The sequence below is a fragment of the Onychostruthus taczanowskii genome, unplaced genomic scaffold, assembly GCF_017590055.1.
Source record: "Onychostruthus taczanowskii isolate IOZ18803 unplaced genomic scaffold, ASM1759005v1 scaffold13, whole genome shotgun sequence".
Classification (NCBI taxonomy): domain Eukaryota; kingdom Metazoa; phylum Chordata; class Aves; order Passeriformes; family Passeridae; genus Onychostruthus; species Onychostruthus taczanowskii.
In genome coordinates, this window is record NW_024498462.1 from 7,952,134 (window position 1) to 7,971,467 (window position 19,334).

General features: G+C 38.0%; 1 protein-coding gene across 4 annotated transcripts in view; it reads left to right on the forward strand.

Moving 5' to 3' along the window:
* Window positions 1-19,334, forward strand: part of KLHL13 (kelch like family member 13) — a 65,403-nt gene that overhangs the window by 19,853 nt on the left and 26,216 nt on the right. Inside the window, exon 1 of one of the 4 annotated variants that reach the window (XM_041396534.1) lies at window positions 13,534-13,663. The exons of the other annotated variants lie outside the window; for them this stretch is intronic. Coding sequence (XP_041252468.1) covers window positions 13,566-13,663 — 98 coding nt within the window. The 5' untranslated portion in view covers window positions 13,534-13,565. Of the gene's footprint in view, window positions 1-13,533; window positions 13,664-19,334 lie in introns of those variants that run through there. 4 annotated transcript variants of the gene reach the window in all.

The window sequence follows — 19,334 nt, forward strand, 5'->3', positions numbered from 1 at the left end:
TATTATTCACTGAACAGTTTTTATTTCAGTGTTTACAGAAACTCTTGTGGCAAATGTTCATCTTATCTTAAGCTACCCACTGCATTTTGCTTTGAGTACTGACCCTACTGAATAAATATCTGGTTTACTGCCCTGCCACCCTGCCTTCCTGCCTTCCTAATCTGGCTGCTGTATCCTGTGCTTTTGCAGTAATGTATGTTTGTCTCAGCAGAGATTTCCCAAATGTCCCCAGAATTAATCTTGTCTTCTTTTCATGTTTTCAGTATAGGCTGTTCAAAGGCCTCCAAAGCTTCAGCTCTCAAGGATTTTACTGTCATGAAAATACTGAGCTCCTTTGAGATTGCCTTCGAATCTCTGACACTAATGCTGCTTTCAGTATAGGGTTTGAAATTTAGAATCAATGTTCCAAGTGAGTGAAGAAATGCTTTGGTAAATTGCAGGAATCTACTCAGTTCCAGTTCTAAATGTCTGTAGATACGTGGGGAGGCAGGAGCAGCTCAGGCATGACTGATGTTAGTGCATGGTTTTAAAAAAAAATTACTAGTTAGTTGTGTGGGATTATGGCATTGCATTTTCCTGGCAACACTTTGTGCAATATACAGCAAGACTTTGTTCAGGTGGTTGCAGTCACATTCTGCCTGGTCTGAGGTTACTCTCATGATTCTCCTGAAGTGTTATTGGGCAACTTTTCTGTTACATTAGTTATTTCAGAGGTTCTTATAAAATCGTATTTGCAGCATGATTTATGGTGTTGCTTATGATGAAAATCATGTTTTGTATTTCTCATGGTGCTCTATACCCTCCTGGATATTATCATTCTGTCTTATTTGGGCAAAATTGTAATTTCAGCGTGTCCCGAAAATGAAACTGCCGAACTTCAGAATGAGTAAAAGTACTGCACTTGGAAGAACACGTCAAAGCAAAGCTTTGATTAATGTAAGTTTTGCTTTGTTTAGAGATCCAGAAAATGATTATACCATGGGACACGTACTGCGGAGAGCTGAGTAAATGTGATTGAAAGAATATGCAGAGGTTTGTATAAGGTGTGATGAGCAAGTCAGCATGCAAATAGATGTCCTTGTGTTTTAGCTGTCTTACCATGTTTCTGCTGTTTGGGAAGGTGTGATGAGCAAGTCAGCATGCTTGATAAGGACATAGATGTCCTTGTGTTTTAGCTGTCTTACCATGTTTCTGCTGTTTGTACATTAGTGACTGAGCATGGTCTTGGGCTTGATTCTTACATCAAACTTCCGAATTCTATTTTAAATTCATATAGTTAAATTTTGTAGTTCCAAGTTACAGTGGAAAGGTATACTCAGAAATACCTACTTTCTGTGTCAGAGGTTGTCTAAGATTGGAGAATCACTAAATGTTTGTCTTGGGAGGGGCTGTAAGGTAGCAGTTGACGCACTTTGGAGTCAGTTCTTCACTTAATTTGTTAATGTTATTTCATACCTAATTCTATGCCTTCATTCTTCTTTCACTGAAGCTTTTTCTGCTTCAGAAATTGGTGGGAATTTGACACCTAGAAACAATTTTATAGTGAAGGCACAGATTGGAAATGATCACAAATTTCTTGAAGTCATAGCTTAAATTCACCATCCCTTGTGTTTTTATCAGTACAGAGCTAATTGCATAGATCCAGGTATAATACAGGAGGAAGGGTGTTTATTGTTGTTTTTACATAACCACGTATGGTTATGTATTAGGGATGCTTTGGTAGTGGGAGATAAGGTGGAGATGTTTGCTGGCCTTGTGTGTGAGTGCTGGAGTCACCTACAGGGCACTGGCTGCAACCACTTCTGTTTTGAACTGTTTTTCTCACTTTGCTTCAGTGAATCTGTGTTGTAAAAAACAGATATTGAAGAGCTGCTGCTGGTGGGATAGCTGCAGCATGTTACTTGAAGACATTTCCTCTGTTTCATTTTTTTCCCACCAAACAACTGCTAGTTTCATGTAAAACTTTATTGTGTTGGAGAGCTCTGTGAATAAGGACCCCACATTTACCATGCTTTTTGTGACACCGTGTACTCTCTACTTTCCATGCTGTTAAGTCAAATCTGAAAGTTGATTCTTGTATAGAAGTCATTCCACAAGTTTTCTCGTCCTTTTCACTCTCTGCCTTTCCCAGCTCTTTGCTGCAGTGGTAAGATGGGGCAAAGAGCAGAGTAGCTGATGTCTCAGACCAGGTGAGTGTGGGAAGGGTGCTGTGTTTGTCAGCAGGTGTCATAGAATATCCTCAGTTGGAAGTGACCCCTAAGGATCATCATATCCATCTCCTGGGTCGTACAGCCTCAGGAACTTCAAGGCTGGGTACAAACTAGTCCAATCTAGCTAGTCCTAGCTATAATGTTGCACAGATCAACCAAAGCTTAAAAAAAGCTTTGTATTTTTCATTGCTTTCATAGATAAAGTGAGTTTTCTGTTTGTACTTTTTTTTTTATTTTTCCATTTAAAATGGGAATGTACTAAAATATTTATCTTGCTGTGTAGTTCTTGTGAATACCAGAAGGTGGCACAACTGGTTTTCCTAAAAGTATTCTGATTGCAAGAAATGCACACGATGCTACTGCGCTGATTTTAAAGATGTTGGTGAAATTTTGATCTAAGGGAAGCTGGATCAGCTTAGACCTTAGCATTTAAAATAGTTATTTAAAGGTATACCCATCTGCCTTTTTTTTTCCAAACTGCAAAATCCTTTTGTGCAAGTTTTTATAGGTAAAGTTTTTGAAGGTGGAAGTAGCTTTCCTGAAAATGCAGGGGGGAAGAAAGGGATTATCCAGTATGTGTGCAGTGAAATTCTTTCCTGAGCTGTTTTACAGAATCCCAGTTTCCCATGAACACATTGTTTAAAAAGCTTACTTTATCAATTTGTGAAATTAGACCAATTTCTGTTTCTTTTAAGCTCTTTAAAAAGTGCTATACAAAAAAAAAAAATATTGGTATGTAACATAAATGATAGTTTGGTGTGGTAGCACCTTTTTAGGTGTACGAACATTAGGTGTTAGAAGCAGTATGTGAAAAGAGTATGCAAAAAAGACCAACGAGTCTGCTCTAACCACAAGCAGATTTTTAGGTGTACCAGCATTAGGTGTTAGAAGCAGTATGTGAAAAGAGTATGCAAAAAAGACCAACGAGTCTTTTAATGACAATCTGTTTTCAGATAATGTGTCTTGCTCTAACTGGAAGCTTAGTCTTTGTGCAGTGTTGCCTTGCATTTATTGACAAGCTGGTGGAAGAAGGTGTTGGATACCATCTCATTTGATGCTTTCCTTATTAGTCTGTCTCTGGAGGAGTTATCTCCACTATGCTGTTGATCAGAAAGTAGTTAAACTTTAAGTGGAGGTATTGTTTCCATTCAATGTAGAGAGACTCACTCCTAGAGTGAGGGCACTGGGCAGGGTTTTGGTAGTGGGATGTCAGTGCAGGAGTGCCTTGTGCCAGACACATCTGGGGTGGATTTTACATTAAACCATCTTTTTGTTAGAATACTTAATTGTAACGTGTAGAACGACTCTGAAACTTTTGAAGGAATGAGATGCATGGGATTTTTTTTTCACTTTCCTTCAGCTCCCTCTGGCAGACAAAGCCCTGAATTACAACTACTTTACTTAGAACTATTTCAGAGAAGGGCTTGTCCCAGCTCAAAGTTATCAAAGCTGCTTGGTGTTCTGTATGTATGCTTCAAAAAGACATCTTCAGCTGTAGAAAAGTACACTACTGCAGCTGCAGAAGGTGCTGAAATACAGATATTTCTTGGTTTAGCTGACTCTTGCACTGTGTCTTCATGCACAGCTGTGCAATGCTATTTCACCCCAAGGACCTCTACACCATGCACATCTATTGATTCTTTTTTTTTTTTGTCTCTAATGTGATCTCTCCTGAGCCTGCTGTGATTCACTAGAGCAGCACAGATGAGAAGGATGTGACTGTTTTGCATAGGAGCCTGGAGTTATTTGCAGAATTTAGACCCTTTATTCCTGACCAGATGATGTGGGTGGAATGAATTGGTGCAGCTGTGCTGGTGGTGGCTTTCACTGGGCTGAGCCTCCCACCCACCTCTCTGCAGTCTTCTCCTCCTCTGAGCTTCACTGATTTATTTTCAGTTCTGTGTTTCTGAAGGGGGCTTTGCCAGGTAAAGGGATATGGCCACATATCTCAATAAAGATGTCAGGAGTGTGTGGAGTGCTGGTAAAATGACCTGTAAAAACTCCTACATGGACATTGGTGAAAGCACTGAACTGCATTTTTGAATAGGAGTCAGACATCTGAAGTTTTATGACAAAAGGTTTATAGCCATAAGACTTGAAAGTATTTGATTTAAGTAGTTCTTAGTTTTTAAAAATGCAAGTAAAATTGCCATTATTCCATGGGCCTTTCTAAAATCAGCTTGTACTTTTCTTGCTATGTACAATTATTTTATGCAAAGCAGTGTGTCCTCATTTGATCCTAAATTATCCAGATTGCCACTAAATAGGGGTATTGCAATTGCAGAGTTCTTCCATTCTGCGAAGTGAATATTTAAAACTTTAAATCTGCTGTTGGAAATTAATTAATAGCTTGTATATTTGCCCACCATAACATATTTGAAATAACTAACTGGCATTTTTCAAAATTTTGCCTAGGAAACATGGAATTTTCCTTAAATTTATGTTCTCAGAGCTGCCAAAGATGAAGGCAGTTTGTAATTTTCCATCTATAATTTAATTATTACACAGGAGCTTCAGCATTTAGTGATTTAGAAGTAGAACATAGTGGTGTATTTCAGAGAAATGGAACGAGTTCATAAGAATTGTTTTTGTGATCCTTTTGTCTTCTGGAAAAATCTAAATATAGGCAAGGTATGCATTTTGAAAGTTGCAAGTGTTTTGAAATGTTGGTGTCCACTAAGATGGGGCTAATTCTGTGTCATGAATGCACTAATTGATTGTACAATGAAAATTTAGTACAAGACTCTTTTTTTCCCACACTGCCTGTTAGCTGTTCTGGTTTTGGTACTAATTTCACCTGTTCTCATGGCATTTATTTGAAATGATCTGTGGTCCTGAAGCTCCTTTTCTAGTGTAGAGAAATTATACTATTTTTTCTCTCACTGAATGAGAGAAATTAACACTAGCCATAAACAATTAACATAAGTGACAAATTTGAAATTGAATTTTTGCTGCTGAAGACTTTGACATGTCCCTTTGAAGGCAAGCTGAACATTAAGATCAAATTGCTATTTAGTAAAAATTTGTATCTAATATGCTTCAGAGTATCTGAAGGCAGGTGATAAATTGATTGCACCTGGGTGTCCCTTTTGTGAGTCCTTGAAGGAATGCAGCCAGCTGCAGTGCAGTGGCCATGGGATCCTGGAAGATGCATGCCTGCAGTTTTTATGGCTCCCAGGTTGAACACAATGATTTCTGACAACCTGGACTTGAAGCATCAGCACCTTTCTTGAAACCTTCTCAGTCTCATTCTCTGTCAGTCTTCCTGAGGGATTCTTCCCTTTGGATAGAGGTGTCAGGAGTGACCACAGTGGAGATTTTGTGGATTGGAGATGTCAGAGGTGACAATGCATTAGGGGTCCCTGTGTTCAGGAAAGGTTTGGTTTTTTTGGCTTTTAATAAAACTCAGTCATTACAGGAGCACACAAGAGCAGTGATCAAGGCTTTGTTCTTGCCTCCCCACACCTGCTCTTCTCTTTTCATCAGGGTGTGGAGAAACACACTTCAGTGGATAAAGATGGTAGGATTTAGAGAATGCAAGAGGACTAACAGATTTCATATAAATAATGCAAGAAGAAAAGAAAAAGCCTACAAACTTCCACCTTAAGAATATTTCCAAAAAACATTACCCAACACATGACACCTGTAGCTTGCAGTTTGCTGTCTGTGGTGCAGGAAATACTGAAGTTGTTCATGGCTGGTGCTCAGTCCTGGCTTCTGTTCCATTACTAAATTGTTTAATATATTTGCAGCATTTGAGCCTGATGTGTAAATGTGTTTAGGCATACTTCACTAAAATAAATTGAGCAGCCAGCAGACTATAACAGCTGTGGAGAAGTTGTTTAGAAATAAATTCTTTGTAGTTCACAGTTTGACCTAATAAAAATAACTTTCTTCAGACAATTATCTTCAGCAGGGTCAGTCTGGCTGCTGTGACTGTGCATTCAGTTTTCTGTGTTGATTTATTTAATATAATCACCTGGGGAAGATGAGCCAAGTTCTCTGAATAAATTGGTACTAATTCAAAAGCATTTCTTCTTAGTGGTGTGCTGTCAGTAGAGTACATGGACTTAGATCAAAAATTGGAAACCTTCATTAGCTCACTTTGGTTTTACCCCCTACTAAGTGTTTAAAGACCTTATTTTACCTAATAAATTTTACATAACAGTAATTTACCCAAGCAAAGCTGATTTTTTTTTTAATATTATAACCTGTGTCTTGTAATTAAGTTAACAGTGCATCTTGACAAATATTACCTCAATTTTAGAAAAATCTCTCTTCAAGAATACACACAAGAAAATGCAAGACATCCATAAGTGGCATAAAATAAAACCCACTTTCATGGTAAGAAGCACACACTTCAGAATATTCAAAATATTTCTGAAACTTTGTATGGTTACCAAATATATCTGAGACAGGCTTTAATATTTTAATAAATTAATACCTTCAAATATTTAAAGTGTGAATACTGCAGGGACTGAATTTGTGCATTTGTCTCCCTTTTCCTGCAAGTTTTTGGGAACCTGACTTAAGATTTGAGCAAAATTATTTTACTTAAATAGTTTTAAGAATAGTTGATTGTGGCCTTATAGGAAACGGCATGGGTGTTTTTGAATGTTTGCTGTTGCTGAATAATTTCAGAAGTTTCAAACTTAGACTATAAGATTTTTTTTTTTCATTTATAAATGCTGCAAAGACCAGGGTTATTTGAAGAATGTGTGAAATGGAGAAACTACTTTTTCAACATGATTCTTTCTCAGCATCTTTGGTTTGTTGAAGAACTTTGGTAGTCTGAAACTCATGTGAGAATTTGAATCTCTCCTATCTGAAGTGCATGGAAGTGAAGGGGAAGTGGCTGTGTCAGATGCAGGGTAATGTGTATTTGTCAAATATATATAGAAATAATGTATATCTATGCATTGTGTGTGTATATATATGCACACACATGCTATATACACAATCCCATATATATAGTATGCATATATATATTTAGGTATAATAATTTTCACTGAAATGACACACCCTAAAATGTTACTGCAGCAATTTCCTCATTTATACAGGAAAAAATGCTGAGTGAATGAATAGAAAATTGTAGCACTTCTTATTAAACACATTGGACATGCCCTGACTGCTTAAATTAATAATTAAAGATTTGGGGATTTTTTTTCCTATTTGAGAAAGGGCCCCACATATTACTGTAGAGACAGGAACCTGCACTGCTTACAGCATTTTGACAGCAGGAGGGGTTGGCTGCAAACCCAGTTTATCTCACTTCTTTATGCTTTATGATTTTTCCTTGTTCCATGAGCAGCCATCCCAGTTTAAAATAATTAAATTTATTTGATACTAACTACTTTGTCAACTACTTTGTAAGCATCTCTGATCCATTTATGAGATGAGATTATGGATGGATCCATGTATTATCCATCACATGCACCTTGATGTCTACAGTACAACTGCTTCTAAAAACTGCTGTAACTTATATCTGATGTCTGGGGGTCTTTTTATCCCCAGTTATTAAAAAAATTTGAATTTAAAAACAATTTGAGACAGCATAGCAGGTAGCAAGTTAAAGTACAGACATAATTGTCAGAACTGTCTTTAGCAGTTTTAAAGCTAATTTCTTAATGAAATTTTAAAAAATTAATTCAAAGACTGTTTCTTAGTAAGATTTTTGATGTTTCTAGAAAAGTTGCCATTTCAGTAAAAGCATTGCCAGGTGCGTATTGCCAGTATTTTTCTGTACTTCAGTATTTGGGGAATGTTTCAGTGCTGCTCTGAAGGGACTGCAGATGTGACTGCAGTGGTTTCCTTTGGATTCCTCCTTAGGCAAAGATTTGTTTTCCCTTCACATGAATTTTGGTATGAATATTTTGATGATATATGGTCAAAGAAATTGTATTAATTAACTGACTCATATATAGGGCAGTACTGTCAACTCCATCTTTTAATTATTCTCTTCCAGTAATTGGAACAGCTGCAGTTTAATACATTGAAAAGCCAGAGGTAGAGATAGGAGAAGCACCCATGTGAAGTGGAGAGAGCTGAGTAAGGAAGCCAATTAAATTATCACACAGTCAGTTTTTTGGGAACCTGTAGAGAAATATTACACATCATTATTTGTTCCTCTTCAGTTTCTAGTCTTGTGCCTTTGCAGCCATATTTAAATTACTGAAATTATTTGAATATTGAAATGATTACTGCATTTCAGCTCCATGCCTTTGGGAATATATTGCTGGATTTTGGGGGTTCTGCTTTATTTTCTTCTGTATCAAAATGCTCTTGTGTGGTGTAGGATGCATCAGCTCAGCAGGCTGGTGGTTTGGAGATTAGAAAAGATGAGAGCAATTCCTCCCTATGTGAAACTGATTTTCTGCCTTCAGTTTGGAGTGAGAGCTCTGCTACTGCTAATATCATAAACCAGTGATTTTATCATATAACAAATGAGCATTTTAAAATGGAAACATGCTTTTGTATCAATGAGTTTTTAGAACACAGGTGTGGGGGAAAAGAATCTAAGAAGTTTGAAAATGTTTACTGGTCTAACCACTGACATTTTAAGGTATTTTTCTTGTTGTTGAGTCTGGCATTTTCTCTTATATAAACTCTATATCAGTAGGAAATAGTTTGTGACATAAATATTAAGACCTTTCTGTTGTCTACATTTCTAGATGAAAATGGGAGATGTACATCATACTGTCATGTAGCTTTGACTGTTTTTCTTTCTGGAAAGCTTAAGAAGTCTGAGGTTCTGGAAGTGAGAAGACTTTTCATGTCATGCTAGAAAGGGTTTGGAAGACTTGAGAAAGTTGTGATGTAGCATAACCCTACTTTTCACCTAGTGCTTTCAGTTCCTCTGACACTTAAGGGATGAATAAAAGGAGAGAGGTTAGTAACCTGTTAAAGTGGAACAGCAATTTTTTAACCACAGCAAATCACTTGACTGAGCAAGTATTTTTTTCAGTTTTGTTTTTAACAGTTTAAGAACTGAGGAAAAAAGGTTAAACTCATTATCTGTGCAAACTGATGAAAATCCAGCAACATCTCTAGAAGATGACTTTTATTCTGCTTGTTTTTTGTACAAAAAGTCAGGTGGCATTCAAAGGCTAAGAATAAACACTTTCAGACTAGAACAGTTTTATATTGCCCGGGCTCTGGTACAGATTTCTGCCTTGTACCTTTTTCTACTTTTTGAACAACTTTGAAGGGAAGTCTTATGGGAAATGCAGAGATGGTTTACAAGTCTTGTTGGATGCACAGATGCCCCAGAACTGTGAACACAGTGGGGGCTGTAAGAGGACAATGTGTTGACAGTTGCTATGTGTGACACAACGTGGCAGCAGCTTAGCATTCAAAGGAAGGAAGAGGATATCCCCAGAAAAGGAAGAGAGTCACAAGGGACGTGGTTTCAGCTGTGTTCTTGCTCTGAAAATCAGGGAGAGCTTTCAGAAGAAAAGATGCTGTGATCAGTGTGGTCAGATGCTGTGATCAGTGTCCTGGCAAGGGAACTCTGTGTGTGATTTGGTCATGCTTGTTCAGTGTGATGCTGTGTGCCTGCTCTTCTCATTTGGGGCCAAATTTTGCTTGTTGGTCAATAGTGAAGCAGGATGTAGGTGCAGGGATGGAGGGAGAGGGTTAGGAAATGCTCTCCTCTCTAATCACAAGCACTTTTCAGTCTTCTCTCTGTGGGATCAGAGCTGCACTGCTGTTCAGCCCCAGTCAGTAGCTTCTGGCTTTAACATCTCAGGTCCATAAAGTGGCACCTTGGGGATCCTGCCTTTAATTTTATTTACTTTTGTTCTCCTTATGCCACCTGTTCCTTTCCTTTATGGCTGAGTTTTGTGCAGAATTTTGTGATACTCTGTCAGTTACCTTGTCTGTGCTCAGTGCAGCTGTGGAAACATGAACACGGAAATAGTTGCTTAAAACCCAAACACTTTCTCATCTTTTTTACACAGAATTAAGGCTATGTGGCAGACTTGGATAATAAGTAGAATGCAACTTCAAGCAAGTTATAAATAGTGGATGCTTTTAATTTTGAATGTGAATGTGCTTGTGAGAAAATTACAGAAAAGCCCCTCGAATGGTCCCAAAATTATGTTTAATCTGTGCAGTTATCATGGGATTTTCAGCACTTAGGAGTTTTAAACTTAAAGCACATCTCCACTTTGTGCGCCAAGTTGCGATGTTTTCAGAGCACTCACTGGGAAAATATTTTCTCAGCGAGGAGTATTCTGCACAGAGGTGTAATGCTGCTTTTTGCCCTCAGAATCCTTCAATTGAGGATGAGTGGCAAAGCTATGTAATATGAGAACAGAAAAATGTATATTCAGTGGTGCAGCACACTCCAGGAGATCAGATTACTTTTCCCATATATTTAAATGTGCAGCTAAAATGTTAGTTTGAAGTCTTACTTAAAATATCAGAATTATATACTGAGATGTTCTGTTGTCTTGGGAATAGTTGATGCAAAGCATAAAATACATAATAGTATTTTCCTTGTGAATATGCAACCAATCTGTGACTGTCAGGAAGAAAATGGGATTTGATTTATTTTTTTTTCTCATGTGTGGATAGGTGATTCATTTCTCACATGGTTGTTCTTTAGCAAGTGACAAGCATTCCCCTATTTTTAGAATACCTGGCGCTGCTACTTTCTTCAATTCTGGATTTTGTACATGGGCTGTTTGATGGAGTAGCTGGTGCTGGATTTTGGGAGGGGATTTGGTTGGCAATTCTTGAATTCCTGTACTTTAAAAAAAATGTTTATTGTTTTTTCTGCTAAGGTTTTATTTATGTTGTTTGTAGAGTAAGTGGAAAAGTAAGTAGGACCAGGAGCGCACAAAGGAGAGCAGGTATTTGAGGACTCATGTTGCCCTCTAGGGTGAATGATCTTGTTGAGGTCAAAAGTGAGAAGTAACTCTGATTTCTGTGCCTGTGTGGATTGACTTCAATGTCAGTCAATGCTTGGGAATGACTTTATGGCTTGAGTTGGATTTTATTTTACTGATCAAAAGGGTATTTCAGGAGTTACTTCTGTAAAAGGGGTCCATTGATTGTCTTTAACCTCATTCTTAGTCATGCTGCTCTTAATAAATAAAATGTGAAGATCTTATTGGGGGTGGTAGAGCAGTGAGACAGAGGCTTTACAGGCAGTTACCAGTTGGTTGCACTGGCTGCACTCAGTGTGAGCAAATCTGTGTTTGCTTTTTGTATTTTAAGACACTTTCTGTATAATGGTGAATGTAAAAGCAAAGCTGAGTGTGTGAATGCAAATTAATGATTGGTTTTATTTAACTTTGTGATTATAATAGCTGCTGTGTAAAATCTTTCAACCTGATTTCCAGACCTTCAGTGCAGAGCTGGCACGATGTGGTAGTCTGGTGTTGTGTGTGTGTGAGAGGCTGGACACAGTGTTGACCAAGTGTGTAGCCAAGCCTGCCTGTTGGCATGTAAATACTTGAATTCTTTTGCTAAAAGTATGACTGTGCTAAAACTGCATAGATGTTTTTGCAGGACTTGTGTTTCTTAATAGTCACGGCATATAAACACTATTGTCATACACAGTGGTGTCTCTTCAGCATCCCAGCAGCAGCATCCTGTGAAATTTGTTGCCTGTTTTAATGCTGCTCAATTCTAAATTAGAACTTCAGAGAAGTGGGAGAGAGGCCCTCAATTGTTTGTCGAAGGGGTGTATCTGGTTTTGAGAGAGGTTGTCCTGTGTTGTTTTAATTCCTTGTTTTTGGATTTGGCAACTGCTTGCCCAAAACTATTTTCAATACATTTTCAATAATGGTGATCACAAGCAGCAATTATTCCCTGGTGATTTCATCCCAAAATTGAATGTACATTGTGAAAAACATTTTGTAACAGTGAAACTTAATGTTTCACTGTTACAGAACCCTATCAGAGTGTTGTTAAATGTTACTAGAATGAATACATTTATAGACATTTACAGAAATAGCTCCTGGTTCAATTCTTTATTGCTAAGTAGCGTGACAGGGTGTTGGCTTTTTAATGAGAGGATTAAGCTGTCCTGATGAATAGAAAAATTGTCATGGTGTGCAGAGACTATTCTGAAATCTGTAGACTAAATATCTTACTGTTGATTTGGTCTGCTGTGGCAATACATTAGAGGTGCTGTATTTTTTTCCTGCAAGGTAATCAGTATAGCGGAATCTCTGCCTTCTTTTCCCTAGAAACATGCTCTGCTTCTGCATAAGATGCTATTAAATTCCCCATTCTCTTTTTAATAGCTTGCCTTCCCTGCTCGGCGCTGTCGTCAGCCCCGGGAGGTCACCAAGCAGAGCCCTGAGCTGCAGAGTGGTCCCTGATGGGGACCTGCGTGGCCCCATCTGCTTCGTCAGCTCTGGAGGCAATTTGGGAGCTGCTGGGGGGGCGTTGAGAATTAGATTGTTGATAGCGTTCCTACAAAGACTGCTATTAACAGCCTGCTAGTCTCTGCTTCTCTGCTGCAGAAGACAGAGTGATATTTGTGTTCCCATATCGTGTTGTAAAATGCATGAGATTTTGCTCTTCCTCCTTGGAAATGAGAATAGGAAAATGAGAGCATCCTGAACCAGAAGCTATTAGAAGAGCATGCAGAAACCTGCAGCGATTTCTGCTTTATTTTGTCTTCCTAGCTATGGATTAGAAGGACTGATTTTTGCAATGGGCTTTTTCCATAATGGCATTCTTGTATTGTTTGGTCAGAGCTTGCACAGGAGGAAAACAGGCTGCTGAATTTAGTCACTGATCTCTATTAGCCGTGGCCTAAGGCTATGCTGAGATTTATATCCCATTTGTATTGTTGCAGCTCAAAAGAAGAATGTTCAGAGGATGACAAGTGTATTCTGAGTAGGTATGTTGTTTCATTTTCATATGAAACCCATTTTTTTTTCTGCTTCCATTGGTCAGAAATGAGGTTAATAGGAAGAGTATATAGTACAGTGCTGCAGTGTCCCTGTTAAGGTAGAACAATAGCATCAGAAACAGTACTTTAAAAATTAGCTGCTTTTATTTAATAAAGCTGCATTATGCTGGTGTGCAGAGTGCAGTCTTTTCTTTTTTTTCTTAACATATACTGCAGTCAGTGCTTCCCTAACGAGGTGGCACTATTGTTGAGTTAGAAGGATAAAATCATCATATTGCTTTAGGGGACAGCAGGATTTAAAAGGAGATGCCTTACAGCCCTGTTTTACAGATTGGAAGCATCGGTTTAAGGGCATTGGCAGAATCGTTTCCTTGTTCTTAGCAGCAGCCACTGCTGTGTCAGTAGAGTGTGGAATGGAAGTCCTAGTTGGTAGTCTGTTATGGAAACGCTGTTTACTGTTATTGTAGTACCGTGGTGACAACATGCCATTGAAATGGAAAACGAGCTCTCCTGCTATCTGGAAATTCCCAGTTCCTGTGCTTAAAACATCCAGGTCATCGCCACTTTCTCCAGCATACATGTAAGTGAGAGAAATGAGGATAATAAGGTGGGAATTCTATTTGTGAGACTAACCTGTGGCAAAATACCCTGATACATATTAAATGACATTGGCACTCAGAATTTTATCTTGTTTGCTATGTAGACCCCCCTCCCGATTTTATCCTGGATGTTTCATGATGGATGTCGTGTCAAGTCTTTCCCTTTTTGTTGAAACGTAGAGAAATTGTGCAGATTAAGCCCTATTCATAATGATACTGTGTATGTTAATTTGAAAAGTTTGTGGTGGTGTTAATTTGTAGAGCTGATCTTTAAATGACAAGTTAAGCTTTGAGGCTGGCAGGCTTTCTATATAGTGTATATGTGAACGTTTCCTTCTCCTGACTATTTCATTTGGAAATTGAGCTTGAAATCACCTGCTGTATTGTATTGCACTTTTGTTTGTGTGAGTTCTTGTAAAGGTGAAATCATCCTGCTTTGGTATTGTTTTATTCTTTAAAGTCTCAGCTGTAATACAAATTGAATGTCTTCATAAAAAGTTATAATACAAGCTTATAACATAAATTTGAATCATTCATATCTGAATACTTACGTAGCTATACAGGTTGTCAGCGCAAAGTAGCTTCACAATGTGCCTTTGTCTTGCCAAATCCTGATGCAGCTTTTGTTCACCTTTTGTTGCTGTGAGTTCTGTGTTAGCATATACAGGTGGCTTTTTTTTTCCTTCTCTGAAATTAAACTACTAAGCTCAGGGTACTGAATTCCTTCTGCCTTTATTTAAGGAAGCAGTTCTTCCAAAAGGAGGAAGAGTTGCTTTAAAATGCACAGGTAGCAGTGTAGGTGACTTTTCTATCTGGAAATTGCTGTAAAGGCTACTACTTTGCAAAAGACTTCCAGCCAAATACCTACAATATTAGTACTTTTAAGCTTGTATTGTCTGCTTACAGATAGGCTTTTGCTTCAGCTACAGGAGGTACATGCTGTAAGAGAGAGGTGCACGGGTCCTTTTAAATGTCTTTTTTTTTGTTGTTGCTGAGCATGGCATTGTTATGGTGGGGCTGAGAGGATCCAGCGCCATGTGCAGGGTCACTATTGTTCTCTTGTGCAGGGTCACTATTGTTCTCGTGTGCAGGGTCACTATTGTTCTCAGGCAGAAGGGCTGGGGAGCAAACCTGCCTGTACAAAACCTGAGCCGGGCACACTGGCTTTTAAGATTAATTCATCTTATGACAAGATGTGGATGTGCTTCAGTCTTTTGATGGGAAGCATCAAATATACTTAAGGCTGCCAAAAGGGAAGCTATTTCCTATAAATTGCTACCTATTCTGAGTTGTTAAAAAATATTATTTAAATATAAGGCAAGTGTCATGATAAGAGTTGTGAGACATTTGAACCTATTTCAGGGAAAGAGTGTCATTAGTGTTTTATCTTATGCTGTTGTTTTTAAACTGTAGTAATCTTAAATGCAAGAAAAATCACAACTAGCCCAGTCTGATGTCTCTGCTGCTGAAAGGGAGCATTTCTTTTGTGCGTCGCCTTTAAAGTGCTAATCTTAGCCCTGAGAACGCTCCAGCCTTTGTGATGGGGATCGTGTGCCTGATTATCTCAGTGTGGTGAAAGCATGAGCAGGTTTAGTGATCATGTTTAAACTATATGATGCTGAGCTTATCTGGAGCATGAGAAATATGTGATCAGCAGCCTAAATCATCTCTTGATAATGAGTCAATGTATCTCAATGTTTATGGAGACATTTCTTTATTGGCACACAGACCTGGCTTTAGGAGGACTCGTATAGCTAATGCAGAAATTGTTCATATATTTTATTATAAAGAATGAGAAACATTACAAAATGGAACCTATTTGATTAGGCAATATAAATCAACTAATTAAAAAGTCTCTTGTAATTCAGGTTGGCCAGTAAAATAGGTGATTGGATTAATTACCTTCATTGTAGAGATAACAGTAAATTTGGTACTGTTTTATATAATCGGATTTTTTCATATTCATATTTATAACTTTTCTGTTGCAAGTACTCTGCACACTGGCAAAGAGCTTATGTTTTGAGTAAAGGGTTGAGGAATAAGTGGTGTGTGCAATGGAACATGTATTGATGTAAAATAAATGATCACAAAACTCTAGAATTCACAGATGAACACTTTGTTACTAAATATTTTGGATCTAGGGTATGCAAAGGTATGATGGAGCTTTTAATCCCTTTGATACTTGACATCTAAGTCTTACAAAACAGTGTAGTTTGGAATGCAAAGGAGGAAGGTTTTAAAAGTAGTTTGTGGGTTTTTTTCCCTTGTATTTGAAGTGAAATTCCAGTTTTTCAGGTTCCTCTAATAAAGTTGACCTTATCTGTAAATTATCTGTAAATGCTTCATCCTGCTTATGATTTACAACCAACGTATGTAGAGATTAAACTAATGATCAGGATGCATAGATTTTATTAGAGTTTTTTTGGTCTGTGTACCCGATAGCTGAACGCTGCCTTGTTTTCCCTGTCTCAAAATGCTGAGACTGGTGGCTGTGAGCAGGTTTGGCTTCTTGGATGAAGCACCTATATATAAAGTGCCACTGCCAAATATTGGCTGTCCTGCAGCTGTGCAGGCTTAGCTCAGTCTCTGCTTGGGAAGTTTGTGGTGGTTGCTGATGGGGGAAGATGAGTGTGAGGAGCTCGTCTCGCAGAGTTCTGTGCCATGGGGAACTTGTGGCTGAGCAGTACCTGGCACGAAGGACCTGCAGGAGCTGAGGTGTGATGAGTTTGTAGGTGAAGATGTGGTTCTGTCACTGGGAGGTCCGCTTGGTTTGCAGGATCTGGTTCCCCTGTCCTGGCAATGGGAAGGAGCAGCAGGGGCTTGCTGCCTCTTGAGTGGTGGATTTCTATACCACCAGTCATTTATTAGGGATATTTTCAGGACATCCTGACTGCAAACTCTTCACATTACACGGAGGGCAAAGGGATGAGGAAGGCACACATTTCCTGACTTTCAGTGAAACTGATCCAGAGTCGCTTGAAATTTCCCCCAAGCTAGAGAGATCCAGTGGCATTGCTTAGGGAAAATCAGGCACTATTACACTTGGAAGACTGGCATGTGCCAATATCTGTAGGTGTAGTGCAGCTGGCTGAGTGCATGAGTTAGGAATGCAGCTGTGGCTACATGCACACGCCTTTGTCAGGCTGCATTTTCTTTCGTGGCACTTACTTTGCTGGGGTTTAGAATATAGATGCTGTTTGTCAAACATTGTGAAAGCTGTTACAGCAAGTTTATGCACCACTAGTCAAATCATATTCATATTTGTGGTTGTGTTGACTATGTGGAGAGACCTACATGACTTCATATATTAGGTGGACAGTTTCAGCAAGGGAATAAGAGAAAAGAAGAAAGTGAATAACACTTGAAAAAGCGGTGCCCCATGGCATCACGGCTGTTTTTTAACATGACTGCCAAACGTTTAAAAAGCAAAAGTGACTGACATAAGCAGAGGTTAAGAATTAAAGCACTACTACAGTGAGGATGAGGAACATTTCTGAATTGTATTTAACAGCTTTGAGGCATAAAGGAACATGAGTCCCACTAATTGTTCAGGGGGCACAGCATCTTATGCATTAAGAACTAAGAGAATTCTTTTGTATTCACACCAGGAATGTTTGGTTTTTGTTTTTTTTTTTTAGCTGTGCACATCCATATTCACACCAGGAATGTTTGGTTTGTTTTTTTTTTAGCTGTGCACATCTTCCATTAATACAAATGGAAGAGATGTTTTTGAAAACTCAGGAGATTGAAGTGCTATGATAAACATCTACAAAGAATTCAATAATGCAAAAACACTATTTGCAAAAACACTTTACAGAGGATTGTTCTGTTAAGGATATGTCATACAAGAATATTCTTAGCTGGTTTTTAGAAAATTAAATGTTCAATTAAATAGTTTTATTCACCTACATACCAATTTTTAGGATAAGTAAAATAAAAGAATTCTTATTTCAGAATAATCCACTTGTAGTCTTAGTGCCTTCTATCCTTTCTCATGGAGTAATATTAAATGGAAACTATCCTTTGCATGTGTTTTCATAAATAACTGACTAATATTAGGAGAAATAAACAGATGTGGTATTCCAAATATATTGCTATCAAAGAGTTTACAACACAGTCTATCCTGAGTCATGTGGTTATGAAATTTGTCTGATAGGAAATGCTTTAATGGAAATCAGTTGCTGTGCAGAAAGGTAGAATAAATTCTTAATACTCTGGAGTAAGCAGCATTAGTTTTAGCTGCTTATGTTGGTTATACAGGTTAATGCTTTTGTGCCTTCTTCTAACGATCTGCTTTGCTCTACAATGAGCTCTTTGAATTTATCCTATACAGTGATATATATTTAAATGGGAAAAGGTGTGTGTGTAATTCATCAGACCACCTGTATTAGTTCTCTTTGGTGAGACCACCCTATGTGTGTCTGCTGCCTTCAATGGTAATTTTTTGGAAATGAACCCTTTAGTTGGGCTCCTGAGCATTTGACAGGTTACACGATATTCACACGCTCCTGTCTTTGGCAACATTTCCATTTTATGCCATTGCTTCCTAGATATTTCAAATTTCAACATGTTGAAAGTCAATATGCAGCTCACCTCAAATATGTTTTAAACAGGTCTGACAATACATGCAAAAATATGAATTGGATGAGTGAGGAGTAGAAGGGGTTTGCATCATATTAGTAGGAGATTGCTTTTAATCCCAGAAATTTTGTGTATAGAGTTCTCCTTTGTGCCTGTTGATATTCCTTCTGCTCTTTATATAATAGGTTTTTCAATAGATTATTCTAAGTTTGAAATTTTGTCCATACAGCAAATTTCATTGCTGTAATAAACCAATAAAAATGAGAAAAAACCTCCAACTTGTTTGTCATGAAGCCTCCCAGGGCTACTGTTTTTTCTGTAGAGACTTTATAGGGGATGATGTGGCCTACATGTCCCCAAAATTACACACTTCTCTTTATACAACAGGATGTTGCAATATTGACATTGTGTTGAGACACAACACAATGGTAAAGCATCTTTATTGAATTATCTAGAATGTTACTTAACCTCTTCTGCCAGCATGTCAGTTCTGCCAGTTTATTTTTGCCATTATTTCTTTGTTAAGGTGAAAAAATCTTGCTCCCCAGTCACATTCTACTCATTGACTTTTCTAGTGTTAAGTGGTATTTTCTGTTGACATTTGGATGGGGCTACCTATGGATTTTCAAAAAGTGCTTGGTGAATATTGGGGTTTTAAAATAGTAGCTGCTTGTTCTAAATGGTAATAATGGGAATTGTAGTGTAATAATGTGTAGCTATCACACTGAAGTGGAAGTGTGCATCTATATTACTGCCATAATATTTTGTCCGGCATTGACAAAGATTGTATCAATGTCTAAATTGCAATTGTGGTTTTTCATGGGATGAACACATCACATTCCCCTCTTATCTGGCAAGGATAGATCTAAATGCTCTAATACATAGAGGAAAAATATTTGACAGCTGAAAGTAATTAATGCCCCTCTACATCCTCTCTGGCAGACTGCAATAACAGAATGCTGAAACATCTGTGAGAAGTGACAGAGCAGGAGGAATGGTAGATAAGGACCCAAACCCTAAAATCAGAATCTTACTGACTTTTAAGGTATCAGAATTATTCTGACCACTATT